The sequence below is a fragment of the Leptonychotes weddellii genome, chromosome 10 (assembly GCF_054177405.1).
Source record: "Leptonychotes weddellii isolate Sample4059 chromosome 10, ASM5417740v2, whole genome shotgun sequence".
In the NCBI taxonomy this organism is placed as follows: Eukaryota; Metazoa; Chordata; class Mammalia; order Carnivora; family Phocidae; genus Leptonychotes; species Leptonychotes weddellii.
Window position 1 is genome coordinate 52,554,356 of NC_138378.1, and position 17,510 is coordinate 52,571,865.

Sequence of the window (17,510 nt, forward strand, 5' to 3'; positions counted from 1 at the left end):
GAGAATATGGTGGGAATCTGAACCCCAAACTCTTCCTTACACAAACTTTCCAATAAGCCCCTGCTTTAGTCTCTGAGCTCCCCAGTATCTTTGGGACAAATCCACCCACCCTCACAGACAAGCAGGTTGTGACCACACTCCTCTCCATCTGCTCCCTCCTCCTCATGGGTTACATTTTGGGGGTTCCAGAAATGTCTCACTGCACAGAGTGTGTGTTTCTGTTTCTTATTCTTCCTGGCGTTTGAGATGATTTAAGACAAGGGGGTGGAAATAAGTTCACTCTTCTCTTGTAAAACTGGAAGTCCTTGAGTTAGTATTACAATTTGTGAAGAGCAAGAAAGCTCTAGGTTGGGAGTGGGCAGCTGTGGGAATCCCAGCAGGGTTACAGGCTGCTTCCCCCAACCCCCTGTTCCCAGTTCACAATGTAGGACTCCCTCCCACTACAGAACTAGCCAGCAAGCCAGGGTTGGGAAACCCTCTGAATTTGTTTAGGGACATTCAGTCTGAAATGGGGATGTTTTCAAAGTTTAGCATTAATTTGATAATATTGCCCTTACATTTTTAAGGATTTTTGTCATTAGTCAGAGTTGTTTGTCTGATTTTGCTTTGTTTTAAGCACCATAATCTTCGTTGTCTCTCAAATGGTAACACCCCTTACAGCACATGAGGAAACTGGTCCAGCAAGGTCAAGCAGCAGGTTCAAGGCCATGCAGTTAGTTTGTGGCATGGTCTGGACTAGAATCCTGGTTATCTGACTCTTGAGGAGGTGCTCCTTTTATGTCATACCACCTCCTGGACACCACGGCCAGGCCACAGGCCAGTGCTGATCACCACCCAGGGGATGAGGAAAGGGGAGGGGAACACAGAATAGTGTCAGGCTCCGGAGGAAAACCGTCTGCGGCTGACCCCACCAGGCACTCCGACCTTCTGGGTAAGCCACAGTAATGCTGTGCTTCCCTGATCCCAGAGCCAGCACATTCTACTACAGTTTCTTAGGACAACTTTAGGGATTCAAGCCGGTATTTAGGACATTCTGACACTGCCCGAGAGGGAAAGCGCTAGCTGTCATTGCCTCCATCATTCCCAGAGCAGGGAACAAGGGCTAGACAGCAAAACTCAACCGCACGGGCCTTATGGCTGGGGCCTTATGGCTGGGGCTGACAACACTGGCCCTGAGCCAGTTTTCCCACCCCTCCAGCCCTCCCCTAGGAGTAGGGAAGCCGTCCTTGCAGCTCTTGGGTGCTTACCTCCCACCCCCCCACCACGGCCAGCCTGGAGGGAACGTATGCTGAGGAGACCCAAGGCCTATGGGCCCCAGGTTCCCTCCCACACACGGGACATGCACACCTGCCTCATGGCTTCATCTCAGAAACACTTCGGCAGCAACAAGTTCTCGGATACAAATTCATGTCAGGGTCCAGTTTTTGTTTTTAAGCAACATACATTTTAAAACAAACAAAAAATTCAAAAAGATACCTACCTAAGCTGAATTCTAAAATGGGCTCATCTGGATCTTGTATATTTCCTGAATAAAAAAGAAATGATGAGGGGGAGGGGGCAGAATCACCCTTAATAAACTTTTCCTTGCATTTAGATTTTATTCAAAAGACCCAACATTCTACTCCCCCCACCAGTAACTATTACATGGGATAATTTCTTCATTTTCTAAACATTTTGCCTCTGAGATTCCTAAGAAGTCTCAGACTCCAAGACCAAACCACCCCCCTTCCTCAGCTCTGCACACCCCCAACAAGGAGGGCTTTGATCATGGCCTGGACACTTGCCTAACAGGCACTTGCCAGACGGGCACCGTGGACATTCCCATATCACCTACTGGCAAATGAGCCCTGGGGGTGCCCACCCAAGCTGGAAAACCGCCAGCAGTCAGACTGCAATGGAAGCAGTTCCCGGGAAGAGGGCTGACAGCCCCTCCCTCCCCAATCCCTGATTCAACCAGAAGAATGCCATAGCAGGGTGCCCTCCAGCCTGGGGCAGTCACTGGGGCTCATTCTGGTTGTCCGCAGGGGACTCCAGGAGGCAGGCAAGGCCCTCTCAGCACTGCTACAGTGCGGGGCCTGTGTCTGGTGACCTGGCCCCAGGAACCCGGAGCAGGCCCCGTGAGGCTCACCGGCCAGAGAGAGGCCCAGCATGTCGGCTGCCACATCAATGGTGGAAGCCCGCTGCATCGCACGGGCCCTGGCGCCATGGCGAGGGCTGTGCTCTCTTGCTGTCATGATGTCATTGGTGATGATGTGCTTCCTGTTCCTGGGCCAGACCACGCCTGATTCCCCGGGAAGTGCTGTCACCAAGCCTTAGTCCCCTAAGGTGGCAGTAGTCCTGAAAAAGAGGCACAAACACTGGTAAGAAACACAGGGACACTGACTGAGAGACCGTGCTCTCGTGGAGAGAGTATGTGCCTAACACGGGCAGGTGAAGAGCCAGGGCTGGAGAGTCTGATGACCTAAGCCCCTTCTAGTGACCTCTTCCTCTACACTCTCCAACACTCACAAGTGCCACCAACACACATGCCCACGGAATCACGTAAGGAAATCATGTTCTCTTCAACGAAGACATGCCACATTAAATGATGGTTTAGATATAATGACAAAAGATGGCTCTTGAAATTTTCTCCTTTGTTTTATTATGCTCTTCTGTTCACAAGTCTCACAGAATCTGTAAAATTAAATCAATTCACCTCTGTCAGAAGGATATGAGATGCATGGAGAGGTCTACCCCCCATGGCTATGACAGCATGGTGGAACATTGGAGAGACAAAGGCACATGTCTCCAACCTGCTCTCTTTCTTCCCAGAGCTACAGAAACCTCACATGTGTCTTGGGCTTGGGCTTGGGCTTGCCTTCCTACAATACATGTGCGTGTAATCTATGCCTGACTAAAGTGGATGGTGCTGTGTGCGATGGATAAAGAAGTCTCTGGCAAGTGCCACCACGCACTGAATCAGACGCCCTGCAAGGCACATAACACACACTGTACTCTAAGAAGTGGGTTAAGCAGCAAGAAGTGAGTTTCATGTTTTTCTAGCCCTCTCTGTGACAATTCCTGCTGTCTCTAGAGGAACCAACCTTTAGAAGTGAAGATACTTAGACTGTACAATAAGGCTGGTTTAGAACACTCCTTACAAAGGCCGCCATGTATCCAGGCACTCTTGTCTTCTCAAAGTGTGTCAACACCTGTGCCCCCAAAGGGCATCTGTTCCCACTCTTGAGTTAATATTCACCCAACAACTTACTGGACATGTTTGTTCTTGGACCAGTTGAGACACGTGGCATTTCTTCATAGAAGCACGTCCAAATCCATCATCTAAAAATAGAAAATTATAAACTTAACAAGCTAGTCAAACACCAGTTCTTGAGAATGCATATTATAATATTCACGTTATACTTTTAATGTGTAGACATATGGGGAAGCCAAGAGCTACTATAAGTTCCTTTGAGTTCCACAAAACAATCTAACCTTTTGGCTCAAAAGTAAAGGTTTTGCTGAAGCCCAAAAGAATGAGAAACAGAAAGTGCACATTCCCATTCGCCTCCCTCCCCAGGAGTGATCCGGGGAACATGGACCAGCTCTAAAGCACCCACAGTGCGGCTGGGATGTGGCTGAGGAAAAATGAGGAGAGAAGAATCTGAGTCCCAGGCGTCCTTGCTCACAAATGTCAGGCTCTGGAAGAAGCTGTGGGGTCCCTCTGAGACTCTGCTTTCCAGTGTCTGAGATGAGGCTAGTGGTACCCATCTCACAGGGCTGCAGTGAGAACTAAATGTGCAAAAACAGAACAGGGATCTGCCCTGCTGTGGCTGCCTGGCCCTTGGGTGCCTTCCTGTGGAGCAGAATACCCAGGCTCTGACTCAGTCCTGGGGGACAGTCAGAGTAGACCTCAGGACCCAGCATGTGAGCTACCTGAAATTGCTGGAGTCTGGGGTATAGACAACAGGCAAAGCAGTGTGCTTGGCCCTCAGGCAAACTCAGTTTCTCTTGCAGGCTGAGCTCCTATCCCTCCCACTGGAGCACCTAGGGATCTGTAGCCTGGGCACCTCAGCAGAGAGGGCAGTGGCCCGGCTGGGGAGTCACAGTAAAAGTCTCCAAGGGGAAGACTCACCAGTTTGCGGACATCAAAAGGCGCACAGAGTCAAAATATGCAATGAAAATGGTAAAGACAGGGAAACTACTTGCAGTACTAATATCTAAAATTTATAGTAATGCTTGTACAAATTGACAAAAAAAACTCACTAAAAATGCAAGTAGCAAAGGTATGAATTCATAAAAGAGGAATATAGGTCGTAAACGTTTTTGGAAAAGTGACCAAACTCATTCCTAATAATTAAAGGAATGCTAAATACTCCTATATTCACCTAAAATAGTCTTCCAAGAGAGGTTTGTTTGTTCTTCTCATGAGAATATGCTTTGTTGGCAGACCTAGGGGAAACTCTATAGGATTCCTCTATATCGCTGATAATATTTTAAAGTGGAACATGCATTCCAGAAATTAATTTATCGAATTATTTATCACATCATTTATCAAAATTTATAAACAAAAACAAAATTCTTGCCAACAGGCCAAAGATGTTTATTGTAGCATTATTTGTAATGATCTAAATGCCCGGCTACATGTAAGTGCATTCTGGAACATCTATAAGATGCACTATTACATGCCTGTTTAAATGATCATGATAGGGGCACCTGGGTGGCTCAGTCTTTAAGCGTCTGCCTTTGGCTCAGGTCATGATCCCAGGGTCCTGGGATCGAGCCCCGTATCGGGCTCCCTGCTCTGTGGGAGGCCTGCTTCTCCCTCTCCCACTCCCCCTGCTTCTGTTCCCTCTCTCGCTGTGTCTCTCTGTCAAATAAATAAATAAAAATCTTTAATTAAAAAAAATGACCAGGATAAAGTTAATCAACACATGACAATTTCTTTGACCTCCTTAGGGATCAGGAAACCACTAATTATAACCACGGGATACCTCTGTACACTCGTTAGGATAACTAAAAATGGGGGAAAAAAGACAATACCAAGTCTTGGTGAGGATGTGGAAGAAACGGAACCCCGAGACACTGCTCATGGAGGGTAAAATGGCGCAGCCACGCTGAAAGACTGGCAGTATCTACCCAAGCTGAACACACACCTCCACCGTGAGCCAGTACGCAGCTCAGAGTGGAATTGCTAACAGAAATGTATATGTATGTTCACAAAGGTATAAAGAACATTTAGAGCATAACGTTCATAACAAACACCGGCAACAATCCAGACGTCCATCAGCTGTAAACGAAACAACATAGATGGCTTTTAGAAACGATGTCAAGGGGGAAAGCCAGTCACACGAGCGCATATCTAGGCAATTCTATTTCTACAAAGTTCAAGCACAGGCCAAACGAGTTCGAGGTGTTAGAAGTCAGGACAGCGGTATCTGAGGGGTGAGTACTGACTGGGGAGAGCACGTGGGGCCGGAGGAGGCCTGTGGGCTCTGGTAATGCTCTGTCTCCTGTTTTGGGTGCTGATTTCAAGACTGAATTTACTGTGTAAAAATTTTTTGAGCTGGACATGATTTTTTATACTTCAATAAAAAGCTTAATTATTTTAATGACTATAATAAAGACAACAGCATGAAGAAATGTTTATGTCAGCTCTGCGCCATGTTCCTAATGAAATATTCTACCTGTGTTCTGGTCACAGTTATTTAAAAAGATAGGACACAGGGCTCCTGGGCGGCTCAGTTGTTAAGCATCTGCCTTCAGCTCAGGTCATGATCCCAGGGTCCTGGGATCGAGTCCCACATGGGGCTCCCTGCTCCGCAGAAAGCCTGCTTCTTCCTCTCCCACTCCCCCTGCTTGTGTTCCCTCTCTCGCTGTCTCTCACTCTCCGCTGAAAACTAAATAAATCTTAAAAAAAATAAATAAATAAGATAGGACACAGATTGGGGTGCCTGGGTGGCTCAGTTGGTTAAGCGCCTGACTCTTGATTTTGGCTCAGGTCATGATCTCAGGATTGTGAGATCAAGCCCTATGTTGGGCTCTGTGCTCAGCAAGGAGTCTGCTTGAGATTCTCTCTCTCTCTCTCCCCCTGCCCCTCCCCCTTTCTCTCTCTCTCAAATAAATAAACAAAATTTTTTTTTTACAGATTTTATTTATTTATTTGACAGAGAGACACAGCGAGAGAGGGAACACAAACGGGGAGTGGGAGAGGGAGAAGCAGACCCCCCGCCGAGCAGGGAGCCCGATGTGGGACTCGATCCCGGGACTCCAGGATCATGACCTGAGCCGAAGGCAGTCGCTTAACCAACTGAGCCACGCAGGTGCCCTAAATAAACAAATTTTAAAAAGAAAAAAAAGATAGGACACGAGGGAAAGAGCCAGCAGGAGACCACATGGGGAAGAAGCCGTATTTGGGGGTGTGACCATGGGGAACTGGTCCCTTTCTTAGCTTCAGATCATCCTCTTGCGGGACTGGCCACCCCATGCTGGCCAGAGGCAGAGGCGGCACTCTGCGTGTGAATCAGCTTGAGGAAGGAGCCATTCTTTCTGAGCTTCTTCCCACTGTGTCTCCAGCATATTCCACTGCCCTGCCTGGCTGTCCGGCTCAGCCTGTAGCGAGGCTGTGGTCACTCCCCTGCACCTGGGCCAGTGCAGACGTGCCACACGACAGAAGGCAACTGTACCCCGACTACCTGCCAGTCCAAGGGAGGCTCCCAAATGTCCTCCCCTTGCAGGGTCCCTGCCCCTAGGAGGGCGGAGGGCATTACAGGCATGGTGGGGTCCTGGGGATAGAAATGCTTAAAGAGGAACATCTACAGACTAATTTTACATTGATCGAGTTCACAGACCAGAGAAGCTTTTGGGTCAAGAGGACCTCAGAAGCCACTTCATGGTTATCTGGGGCATTTAATTAGGATCTGCAATTTAAATCATCAAGATCCAGAACATGGATCTGATCTGCGCCGCTGAACTCGATTTTCCTTATTAGTCTCATTAATTTAAAGTAATTCACCAAGGATTCTTATATTCCCAAGGTCCCTGGTTTTCCTCTTGGCCCCATTTGAAGACCAGAGCTCATTAGGAAGAAAAACTGCACTTCCATCTAAGAGGACAGATAGTGTGTGGGAGTTGTTCAGGGGACTGGAATTTTTTTCTTGGGGGCAAGAACAAAGAAAGAAGCAAGAACCCATGAAACTAACTGCCTCTTCTCACTCTGTGAGAGATGTGTGACCCTTTCTGACAAGAGGACACAGATCATCAACTCCATAGCAAACCTGGTCATGGCCCTTCCACCTGTGTGGGGGTGGGGAGGATGATGGTAGAGGAGCATAAGCAAGACAGGAGGGATGTGGTGGTTCACATAGGTCCATGGGATTTGTGACGGGTGGAAGTTCACTGTCAGAAACTTCTCAGGAAGCCAGTCTTGGCAAAGGTCTGCCTGCCCTCTTCCTCCACAGAACAAGGGCTCCTGGGCCTGGAAGGGGTTCTGGAGGCCCCCTCTGGCTCAGAAACCTCTTGGGGCTGCTGAGCTGGAGCTGAGTGGGGAGGACTAGCCACAAAATTTTCCATTTTCATCGGTCTTATACAATGGGGGTTCTTCAGAGAATAATCTGAAAATGGAGTTGCATGGATGATGCCACAGAAGTCCAAACAAGGTGACTTTCTCAAGGTCACATGGAGGTAAAGGATGAACTATCAGAATCCACCCAAAGCAAAAAGCCCAAATACAACTGGGCCATTCTCCCTGCCCAGCCCACCCTACCACTGTCACCACGGACAGGAAACGGGCTCCCAGGAAACCTTCCCTGGGCCTCCACTCTCCAAACACAGGCAGCACAGGAGAGAAAGTCAGATGGAAGGCTTAAGTGAGTCAGAGCATGAATCAGCAGCCCCTGAGGAGGAGGCTACTACAGGAATAAGAAAGAGGAAGGGTTTTCTCTCAAAAACCCGCAATCCAGGATAGCCACAATCACTGATCAATGAGGCATCATACTGCTCACTGGCAGTTCACTACCAACAACAACCTGAGAGAGACAGCTGCCGCCTTCTGCACGAAGCCCCTCCTGCACACAGTGCCCAGCAGCCAAGGGCTGTGCCTCGGTCTCCCTAACACGGCAAGCCAGTCTGTACCTCTAGATATTGCACCTCCTGGTGTGACCATGGGATGAGCAGTGGGGCACCTTGTGTCTTATGAATGCCAGACTTAAGCTCCTTGCTTCTTCCATTTCCTCCTGGGTGCCTCATTCAAGTCTAAACATAGACCAGGGGTCTAGCAAACACCTACTAAGTAAACAAACTGTCAGCTTCTGTGACAGACTGGCCTTACTCACCAGACTCTGGCCTTTTCCTTTCTCCCAGGTACACTGACGGGTCACCCTCTACAGCCCCCTTCCAGTTTGGCGCAGCTCTGTGACAGAGCGTGGAGGGATGCACACCAGCTGAGATAAAGGTGGGAAAGCTGCTCATGGGATGCTCCAAGTCTCCCCTCCCCCTGATTCCTGGCTGGACGCAGGGGACTGAGTGAATAATTCCAAGGCCCAGGGTAAGGGAGTGACTCCATGGAAAGAAACTAGGTCCCTGAGACTGGGTAGAACAGAGACCCGGCTCCCCGTCCCTTCCCCACCGACAACTTACACTGAGCTTAACTTGAGTAAGAAAGAACCTATGTTGTGTGAAGCCACTGAGATTCGGGAAGTGGTTGTTATAGCAGCTAACATTAGTTACCTTGACTAAAGTCTGGCACATTCAAGGCACTCAGTAAATGGTGGTGATGAAAATAAAACTCACAGCCACCAGTTCACACTTACCACACAGTGCTTGGGAAAGAATGATGCTTTGTTCTCTGCAGGAGGTATGCCCGGTTCATGAGAAAAGAGCCCGTGGGTGGCAGGGAGACCACCACCTGGGGCCGGGAAATGAAAAGAGCACAGAGAAGTAAAAAAAACACCCACTTTAGCAGACAATCAACCAGGCGACTGAGTGAATAATTCCAAGGCTCAGGGCACCCCGATAACTCTCCTGCTCCTCCCCCACCCCAACATCAGCTGGCTAGCCCTGGACCTCACCGCCCCAGACACATGCCATGATGGAAGCTGGAGTTAAGGTTGAGGGCAAGTTCTGAGATGGCTCTAGAGCTGCTAATCCAACCAGGAGAGAAGAAGAGACCCATCTCTCCCACTGGGCACCCAAGATCAGCCTCATTCCCACAAGAGCCAGCTGGGAACTGAGGCTACCCAGGGCTCTACCCAGACCTGGTCTACACCCAACAGGGGTCTTGGCACCCTTGGGGCTTCAGGGCCACCAATTCCTTGAATCCCAGCAAATAAGAGAATGACAACAGCATGGGTGCAAACACCACAACATGGGCACAAACCTCGGGTGGGCATGGGGCGGGTGGGGTACAGCTGCCCATGGCAAAAACTGAATGGGCCAGAGCTATGGTGACTATGGTAACAGGCACGGGCAAGGCCAGCATAGGAGCAGTGTCTCCAGAACGGCCAAGGGCAAGGATGACCAGCAAGCTGGAGGCTCCGCTCTAGGGAAAGGCACTGGTGGGCGCAGGCTGAGTGCACCCAATGCCAAAACAGCTCATATTCTGCTCCCGGGCATGTGACCAGGTCAGTCACCAGTAAAGGAAGACTCAGCAGATGGGCAAGGACCAGGAAGGTCTGGCTTCTGAATATTCCAGAATAGCAGCCAATGGCAGCAGAAAACTCCTCTGGCTTATGTTTGGAATGAATGAATGAATGAATGTGTGTGTCTACATGACATCCCAGAAACCTAAGTGCAATGAGTCAAGTTTTGGTGCACAGGAAATGACAGACTGGTTGGGGACAGAGGACCGTGCTACTGGGGTGGGGAGACATACTCCAAGGCATTCTTCCTGAAGTAACACAAACTTGAGCAGGCTGCTGAGAAAGGCTGAGGAAGAGGATCCTGAACTGTGGAGAAGACGGCCAGCTCGCCTACAGCTGGTAGCGGTGACTGGTGGGATGAGCTGCTATGAGACCGCAGAGGGACAGGCTCTGGCACGCAGGGCAGGAAGAGCTAAGACAAGCTGGAACTTAGCAGTAAGGGTTCCTTGATCTTCATTTGCCCATTTTGGGGACTTCTTCACTGTTGGATGCTCCACACCTCGGTGCCCCGCCCCACCCTAAAATGCACGAGGATAGTGGAAGCAAACATATCTTTCATCTTTTTCTCTTTCAAACAAGCCAACTGCCTAGAAAAGATCTTAATCTTTTAAACAAAGCCAATTATGCCTCCTGACCGTAAAAAGCAAGGAATGCTGCCTGCCACCAAGGCTCAGGTATTAACTGGGCAGGAAAGGCCAGATGCCCCAGGAATGAAGGCAAGGGTAGAGGACAGGAAGGCCTTCGTCTCTTCCCTCCTGCACTCTGGCCCCAAGCCCAGCAGGCCCCAGACACCCTGTTCCACAGAGGGTTCTCAACACCTGCTCTTGTGCGACCAGAACCTTGGATCAACCTTGCAGAGGCCCAGAGCTAGGGGCGAGAGGCCGCGCACTTGCTCAGTTAGTGTCGCCCCTCCCCGGGGGACTGGGCAAGAGCTACTGAGCTTCCCTCAGCCTCAGTTTCACAATCTGTAAAACAGGAGTAACACCACCCACCTCACTGGGATGTGCTGAGGAGCAAGCACAGATGTAGAGACACATGAATGCCCACACGGAGCCTGGTGCAGGGACCCGTGTCAGACACGCGAGCCTCTCCCCTGGGCTCTGCCTCACCTCCCCTGTGTCTAGTCCCACACTGCACTTTTACAGGGAACACCCGTGAGCCCAGAAGGCCTTTCTTTCCCTCCAGCTGAGTCTATTGACACTTTTACCCAAGGTTCCAGCCGTCCAGAACCTTCACCCAGGTCCACGGCACTTTGCCAGTGCTTCAGTATATAGTCACCGTGTTTTCTAAACCAAATGCTTTTAGGCCCAAAGGTCGCTGCTGGAAAGGGATGGGCGAACGGAGCGCTGTTCCTGGAGGCAGTGTGGCCGGTGCCAGACCTGGTCAGCTGCTGGGAGCCTCGTCACCTTCACAAAGCACCCTCTCTGGGCCTCAGGTTCCTTCTCTGTACAATAAGGAGATGGCTGATGTAAGGGCTCCAGGGCCCGACCCCACCCCAGCCCTCCAGGGAAGAGGACTGGCTCTTTGTGCTTCGGGGCTAGACATCCATTAGGATCCCGTTCTGAGGGGCAGCACCCAGCACAGTCCTCCTTCTGCGGAGGCCTGCTTCCTCCTTCCCCTTCTGAGCCTGGGACCCAGCCCTCTCCTACTTCTCGCTCTCTGTGCCACACAGGGCCTTGGACCCAGGACAGAGGTTCAGTGTGCATGAGTGTGCCGCTCGAAGAACACCGCCTAGTCAATGAGCGTGCTGCATAACCTATTCAGTGCGGCTGGCGGCGAAATGCAGGACGTGGACGCCTCAGAAAGTCAGGCCAGAGAAGACCCGCGCGGGCTGGTGTATCCTCTCACCTGCAGGCACAGCCCACCCCACCCAGACCCCACCCCCCGGGGCCTGTGCTCGGCCACCTTTTATCTCCAGCTTCCCACTTCCCCAAGCCCAGTTCTCTGCTGGTGACACAGACCAGGCAGCAGTGGAAATGGGTTCCCCCGAGTCAATTAACTAGCCTGCCTCCTCCATTTAACGAATATGGTAGCTGATACAACACAACGCCTTAACCCAGATTCTAAAGCACATCTCCGACTCCGAGGGGAGGAGTCGCTCACCTTGGGTGGGTGCCTGCATATTCCCCTCAACAACGGCAGCAGGGGCTAGTGCCCAGGAGCAGGACAAGCCCAGACTGTTCCAGCTCCCCTCCAGCCCCCCAGTTTTCCCATCTCGGTCAATGGCACCTCCATCCTGCCACTGCTCCAGCTGAGAAACAAAATCAGTGCAGGCTCCTGAACTACTCTGCCTCTCACACCCCACAGCCAATGCATCGGTCATCCCTCGACTTCAGCCCGCCTCGGCACCCCTGCCCCATGGCCTTGGCTTCTGACAGTTCCTCTACAGCCCCCACTCTGTCTCTACACAGCGCTGGCGAGGCCATGAACCCCTCCGCCAGTGTCTTCATCTGGCTCCCACCTGGCTCCTTGCCGTTTAGACCTCCCTGGCCAGCCACCCTCTTACAGGCTGCTCTTCCTTGGAAGACATCGGAGGGCAGTTCCCTCACCTCCAATGTCCTTCCTAAAAACCAGCCTCTTCAGGAGGTCTCTGGGACAGTCCGCTTTAAAATGGACTTGTGGCCCATGTATAAGCCATGACCTTTGGGGGATTTTCTATAGGAACTAGCCTGAAAATAAGTCACCCTGAAAACATGCTTCGAAGTGTTGGTGCTGAGGGACGCCTGGGTAGCTCAGTCGGTTAAGCGTCTGCCTTCGGCTCAGGTCACAATCCCAGGGTCCTGGGATCGAGACCCACATTGGGCACCCTGCTTGGCGGGGAGCCTGCTTCTCCCTCTGCCCCTCCCCCTGCTCGCACGCACTCTCTCGCTGTCTGACAAATAAATAAAATCTTAAAAAAAAAAAGTGTTTGTGCTGTGCAACATGGGCACAAACCTGGGTCTGGGGGCTCACATCCAGGAGATGAGAGAGACATGCTACGTGGGGGAAGTTCAGGCAGCAGCTGCAGAAAGGGAAGGACCCTCTGGTGGCCTCTGCTGTTCCGAGCCCTCCCACACCCCACACTTCTTAAGCCGCTTTTCTTAAGCATCTTCTTTTTTTCCTTCTACACCTCATGATGTTTCTTCACTACATGTTATCTCTTCAACAACAGTGAGGGTCTCTCATGGACCAGGCCTTAGGAATACAAAGATGAACAAGGGGACTTGGTCAGGAAATACATGACCAGAATTGCAACAAAAATATGAATGGGGGACAATCTGAGGGCCACACTGGTGCTGGTGAAAGATCTTCTCCAACCCTCCCTTGTGTGAAGGGCTGGCCTGCTGTCCCCTCCCCCCTTCTTTACTGGCAGGGGTGCCCCAGGTGCTAGAACCAGGGATTCTGGAGGCTCTTTCTTGGTGAGACTTGACCCAGTGTTGATTCAGTCCTCTCACTCCCATGTGCCAGGCTTTGTCTGTCATTGGATTGCCACAGAAGTTTCCCAGAGTAGCACAGGCAAAGATAATGGAAGCACTGCACTAAGCACTATAGTCTATTGTAAGAGCTGCCTGTTTATTACTAGAGACAATGCTCGCCAGTGTTAATGCAGTCTTCTCTCTCCGAGAAATGTCCAGGACTTTGACAAGTCTCATGTCTTGCTCCATTGTCAACTTGGCCACTTGAAGCCCTCACATAATTAACTGAAAGTTCGCCAGTATGTCAGCCAGGAAGGCCTCTCAGGAGTGCCAGAGAAATTTCCAAACAGGTATGTAGAAGGACTGTATCCAGTATCTATCAATGCCCACTGTCAATGACATGGCAGTTCCCAGAGGACCAACGGCCAAAGAGATGAGGACGACAGCTTCCTGTGACCTGTGGGCCAGCTTCACTCTGACTGGAGGTCTGTAACGGACCTACCAGCCAATGAAGGAAGGTATTGTCTCAGACCCAGATGCTCCCCCTCGCCCAGGGCACTTACTCAAAGCTCGGTTCCAGGAGATGCAGCTAGAACAGAACTCTCTGGATCCTCTAGGGCTGGGGAGGGGCCCTGAGCCCCAACGTTCAGCTGGGTGTGCCCCACTCACTGCCCGAGACTGTTCTTTCTCTTCCCTTTTCTTTTTCCACTCAAACCCAAGGCTGTAAGGTCTGGCCTGGTGCCTGCTTCTACCTCTCTGCCCACTAGAGCTGGCCACCTAGAAGCTGGGCCCTGACTTTCTTCAGCCACCGGGGCAGATGCCACCCCACACTCCGCTTCTCTCCTGCCTCCCCTTTGGGAGGGGTCTGTCCTTTTAGCCCAGGGAGTGCTGGGAGGGGCGTGGCCACAGCTGCTCAACGTTCTTCAGTATCACAGTGCAAAGACGGTGTGCCTGCCCAGGGCGGTGGCTTACACCCCAGCTACAGCAGCTCCCTCTGCCTTGCCCTGACAGTATGTCCGTTCAGCCCATCCCCCCAGTCCCTGGGGATTCAGTGAAGAAGGCTTCGTGGTGAGGGCAGGGTCTGGGTACTCATGGCCAAAACACCATACTTAACAGCCAGGACACGTGGGCTGCAGCCCGAAGAACCCAGTTCGATGAGTTTCAGCAGAAAGGCACATTTGTCATAAAGGTTTGGGGCTGACTTATAAAACTTGAACAGGAATGTGGCTGAGCTGGCCCAAGGACCCCAATGTCAGCAGCATAGACAATCTTTCTGGGCTCTCCTCTGTTGACCCCTGTCATGCTCCCCTTCCCTGAAAACGAACCTGCGCTCATGGTGATATCAAGGCAGCCAACAGCCCCCAACTTTACTCTCCAAGTCTAGCCACTGAAGAGGCTGAATGCATGCATGGACTCTCTCCCGGTCTCCAGCCCAGCTCATTCTGGGGAAGGCAATCCAAGGGTGTAGCTTGAGCCAGGTGCTCCCAGGCCAGAGGGCTGGGGTCACACTGTAGCATGAGTGCTCCCATGAGACTCATGAGTTTGGTGGGGGAATCCCCCACAGAGTGGGGGTGGCGGGGAGGCTGGAGTGAATCCTCACAACTCACCACAACTTTCAGGATCCAAATGGAGAGACCCTGTAGCAAGTGTTCCTCAAACTTAAAAAAGTCAAATACCTCCCCCTGTTAAGTAAGCATAAACATAAAATTAGGTATAAGCTCTTTCCTCTTGGAGCTCTTCAACCACTATAGAACTAAAATGATCTAGGGTGTCTGGGTGACTCAGTCAGTTAAGCGACTGCCTTCGGCTCAGGTCACGATCCTGGAGTCCCGGGATCGAGTCCCGCATCGGGCTCCCTGCTCGGCAGGGAGTCTGCTTCTCCCTCTGACCCTCCTCCCTCTCATGCTCTCTGTCTCTCATTCTCTCTCTCGCAAATAAATAAATAAAATCTTAAAAAATAAAATAAAATAAAATGATCTATAAGTCAGCTACAAGACCTGTACATAAATGAACTCACGTTTCCAACAATGTAATGTGGCACCTGGGGCCGTGGCACAGAAGCCATCACACAAACAGCCCTGACGGATGCCAGGAGGCCTCTCCTGCCACCCCTTCTACTCTACGCCTGCCTGGCCTGAGCCATAAATGCCCACAGAGGCCACCAAGTGCCCCCAGCAGCCACGTGGCCAAAATAACAGTGGCCAAGAGCCACTGTTCCCAGGAATGTGAGTTGTCGAGCAGGGCAGGGCAGGGGAGATGGGGTGACGCCTCCCTGGACTGGGAACAAGGAGTCTTGTTGTTGTTTTGCTCTTTCGCATGACATCAAGAGAGTTACAGAACAAAAGTGCACGACACAGCTTTACGGCTCGCTGTGGAAAAATGCAAGACCGAGGCCGCCGGTCAGGTCACCTTCGTCGAGTCTCCACAGCGGAGGGCTCCCGCTACGGGCCACGGAAGGTGGCTAACAGGATGGTGGCCGAGACACTTCCCTGTGTGACAGAGCACCGTCTGTCTTCCCTCCCTGCAGTCTGTTCACAGCCCGGTGCTCCTCCGGGGACTCGGTCAGTGTCCGCTGCCCACTGGAGTTTCTCATCCTGTTTCCAGCTAGCAGGAAAAGGTCAAGAAAGGAGACGGACAACTGCCCAGCCCGAGATGCCATCTGGCCGCTCACCTGCCTCGTCTGGCATCCAGGAAGAGAAACACCTTGTCCAGAGACTCCTCAGGTAGAAAACGTCACGGGCAGCCATGTGAGCACGAGCAGCAGCTCTGCGGGCAGGTGCCTCCCTCCCGTGCCCCCTGGTTCCCGCAGTCCTCCTCACGCCTCCCTGCCAAGGGAGCTGCTGGACAGACAGGAGCCAGGCCCACGAGGGGAGCAGGAGCCCCAGAGAGAAGTCAGGACCGGAGTCAACCCTTAGTCGTCCCGCACTCTTCCCGACAAGGCACAACCCGCAGGGCACGTTAATGCAAACTACAACCAGATGCAGGTAAAAGGCACAATCTTTTCCCTTGGCTAGTTCCTCATTTTTAACCACTTTCACATGTATTATTTTCATTTTACAATGTTTATTAGAATATTACTTTCTTCCCTCCACCCCTCTTTGGGACCCCCTGGAAGAAAACATTCCAGATCTAAAACACACGAACCAATCTTTCCCTTTCGGTCCCCACCCACAGTCTTTACAAGGCCCCTCTGGTCACAGTCTCTGACCCCAAACTCCAACCTTCATGTTAAGCAACACTATGGACTGGAGAGGAAACAGACCTTCCTAGAGAAGGCACAAGAGAGAACTTCAAGATGGGGGTGACTTCTTGTTTTGTATCATTCATGTTTGATTTCCTTTTCACAAGCTGAAATTAAGTACCTCGAAAAAAATATTACCAATATTTTGTTAAAGTATTTCAAAATAAATTTTAAAAACCACAAAACTGGGGGGAGGGGCAAAATAAAATTAAAATTAAAAAACACAAAACTTTATGGAATGGGGTAAAAGAAAAAACCTGGCCAACAACACTAACTAATACTAAAGTAAAAAATATATACGTAAGAAATGTCCTGTATTTCTGATGGTAGAGAAAGGACCTACATAAATACTGTGGTATGTTTCAATGGAAAAGTAGAGTGGGAACCCCTGAACCGGCAAGTCATGACTCAAGACCTAGTTTCTCTGGTGACACGTTAACCCGATTAGCAGGGGTTTCTCCGGCTTGTTTTGTACAACTACTGTGGTTTTCTGTCATTTCTGTCTCTTTACTGTTCCCAACAGGTTTCTTCATCCACCGTAGAATATCCTGGTTTAGTAAGTAAAGACTATGTCAAGGGGCTTTGGGAAACAGTTAACGCGCTGTCCCCAGCTCACACTGCTGACACACACTCCACAATTCAAGAATAAAACATGCATCCGCCCTCTCCTTACAAAAACTCCCACGTCCTATTTGAGGTTTGCCAACGGAAGCAGTGCAGGGCAAGTGAACCAGCGCACCACTCAGACGGTGGCTGGACACATAAAAATGGCAGGCCCCATGTGGGGAAACACAGGCCCTGACCAAGGTGAGCCTACTTGGGAAATCCTACAGTCCCAAAGACCTGCTGGTACTTTTTTTCTTCTTTAAAGATTTATTTGAGAGAGACAGAGAGAGAGAGAGAAAACACAAGCGGGGGGAGGGGAAGAGGGAGAGAGACTCTCAAGCAGACTCCCTGCTGAGTGCAAAGCCTGACATAGGGCTCCATCTCAGGACCCTGAGATCATGACCTGAGCCAAAATCAAGAGTCAGACACTCAACCGACTGAGCCACACAGGCGCCCCTTTGCTGGTACTTTTTGTTCACCTAACAGCAAAATGGACTCTTGTAAGGGAAGCTGGGCACCCACACCAGCTCCCAGAGAGGTCACTGAGATCCGGGCCTGGAACTGCCTGAGCCTTTTCAGAAGGGGAAGCTCCACGATTATGCCAGGTCAGTGAGCAACCATGAAGCCAACTTTCGAAATACCAAATACCCA

The 17,510-nt window shown here is 50.9% G+C and overlaps 1 protein-coding gene across 1 annotated transcript in view; it reads right to left on the minus strand.

Moving 5' to 3' along the window:
• INPP4A (inositol polyphosphate-4-phosphatase type I A) overlaps positions 1–17,510 on the minus strand; it is a 110,588-nt gene that overhangs the window by 54,336 nt on the left and 38,742 nt on the right. Inside the window, exons 2-4 of the mRNA XM_081832304.1 lie at positions 3,251–3,321; positions 2,129–2,337; positions 1,481–1,525 (exon numbers count right to left, since the gene is read on the minus strand). Of these exons, the coding sequence (XP_081688430.1) occupies positions 1,481–1,525; positions 2,129–2,234 (151 nt within the window). The 5' untranslated portion in view covers positions 2,235–2,337; positions 3,251–3,321. The remainder of the gene's footprint in view (positions 1–1,480; positions 1,526–2,128; positions 2,338–3,250; positions 3,322–17,510) is intronic.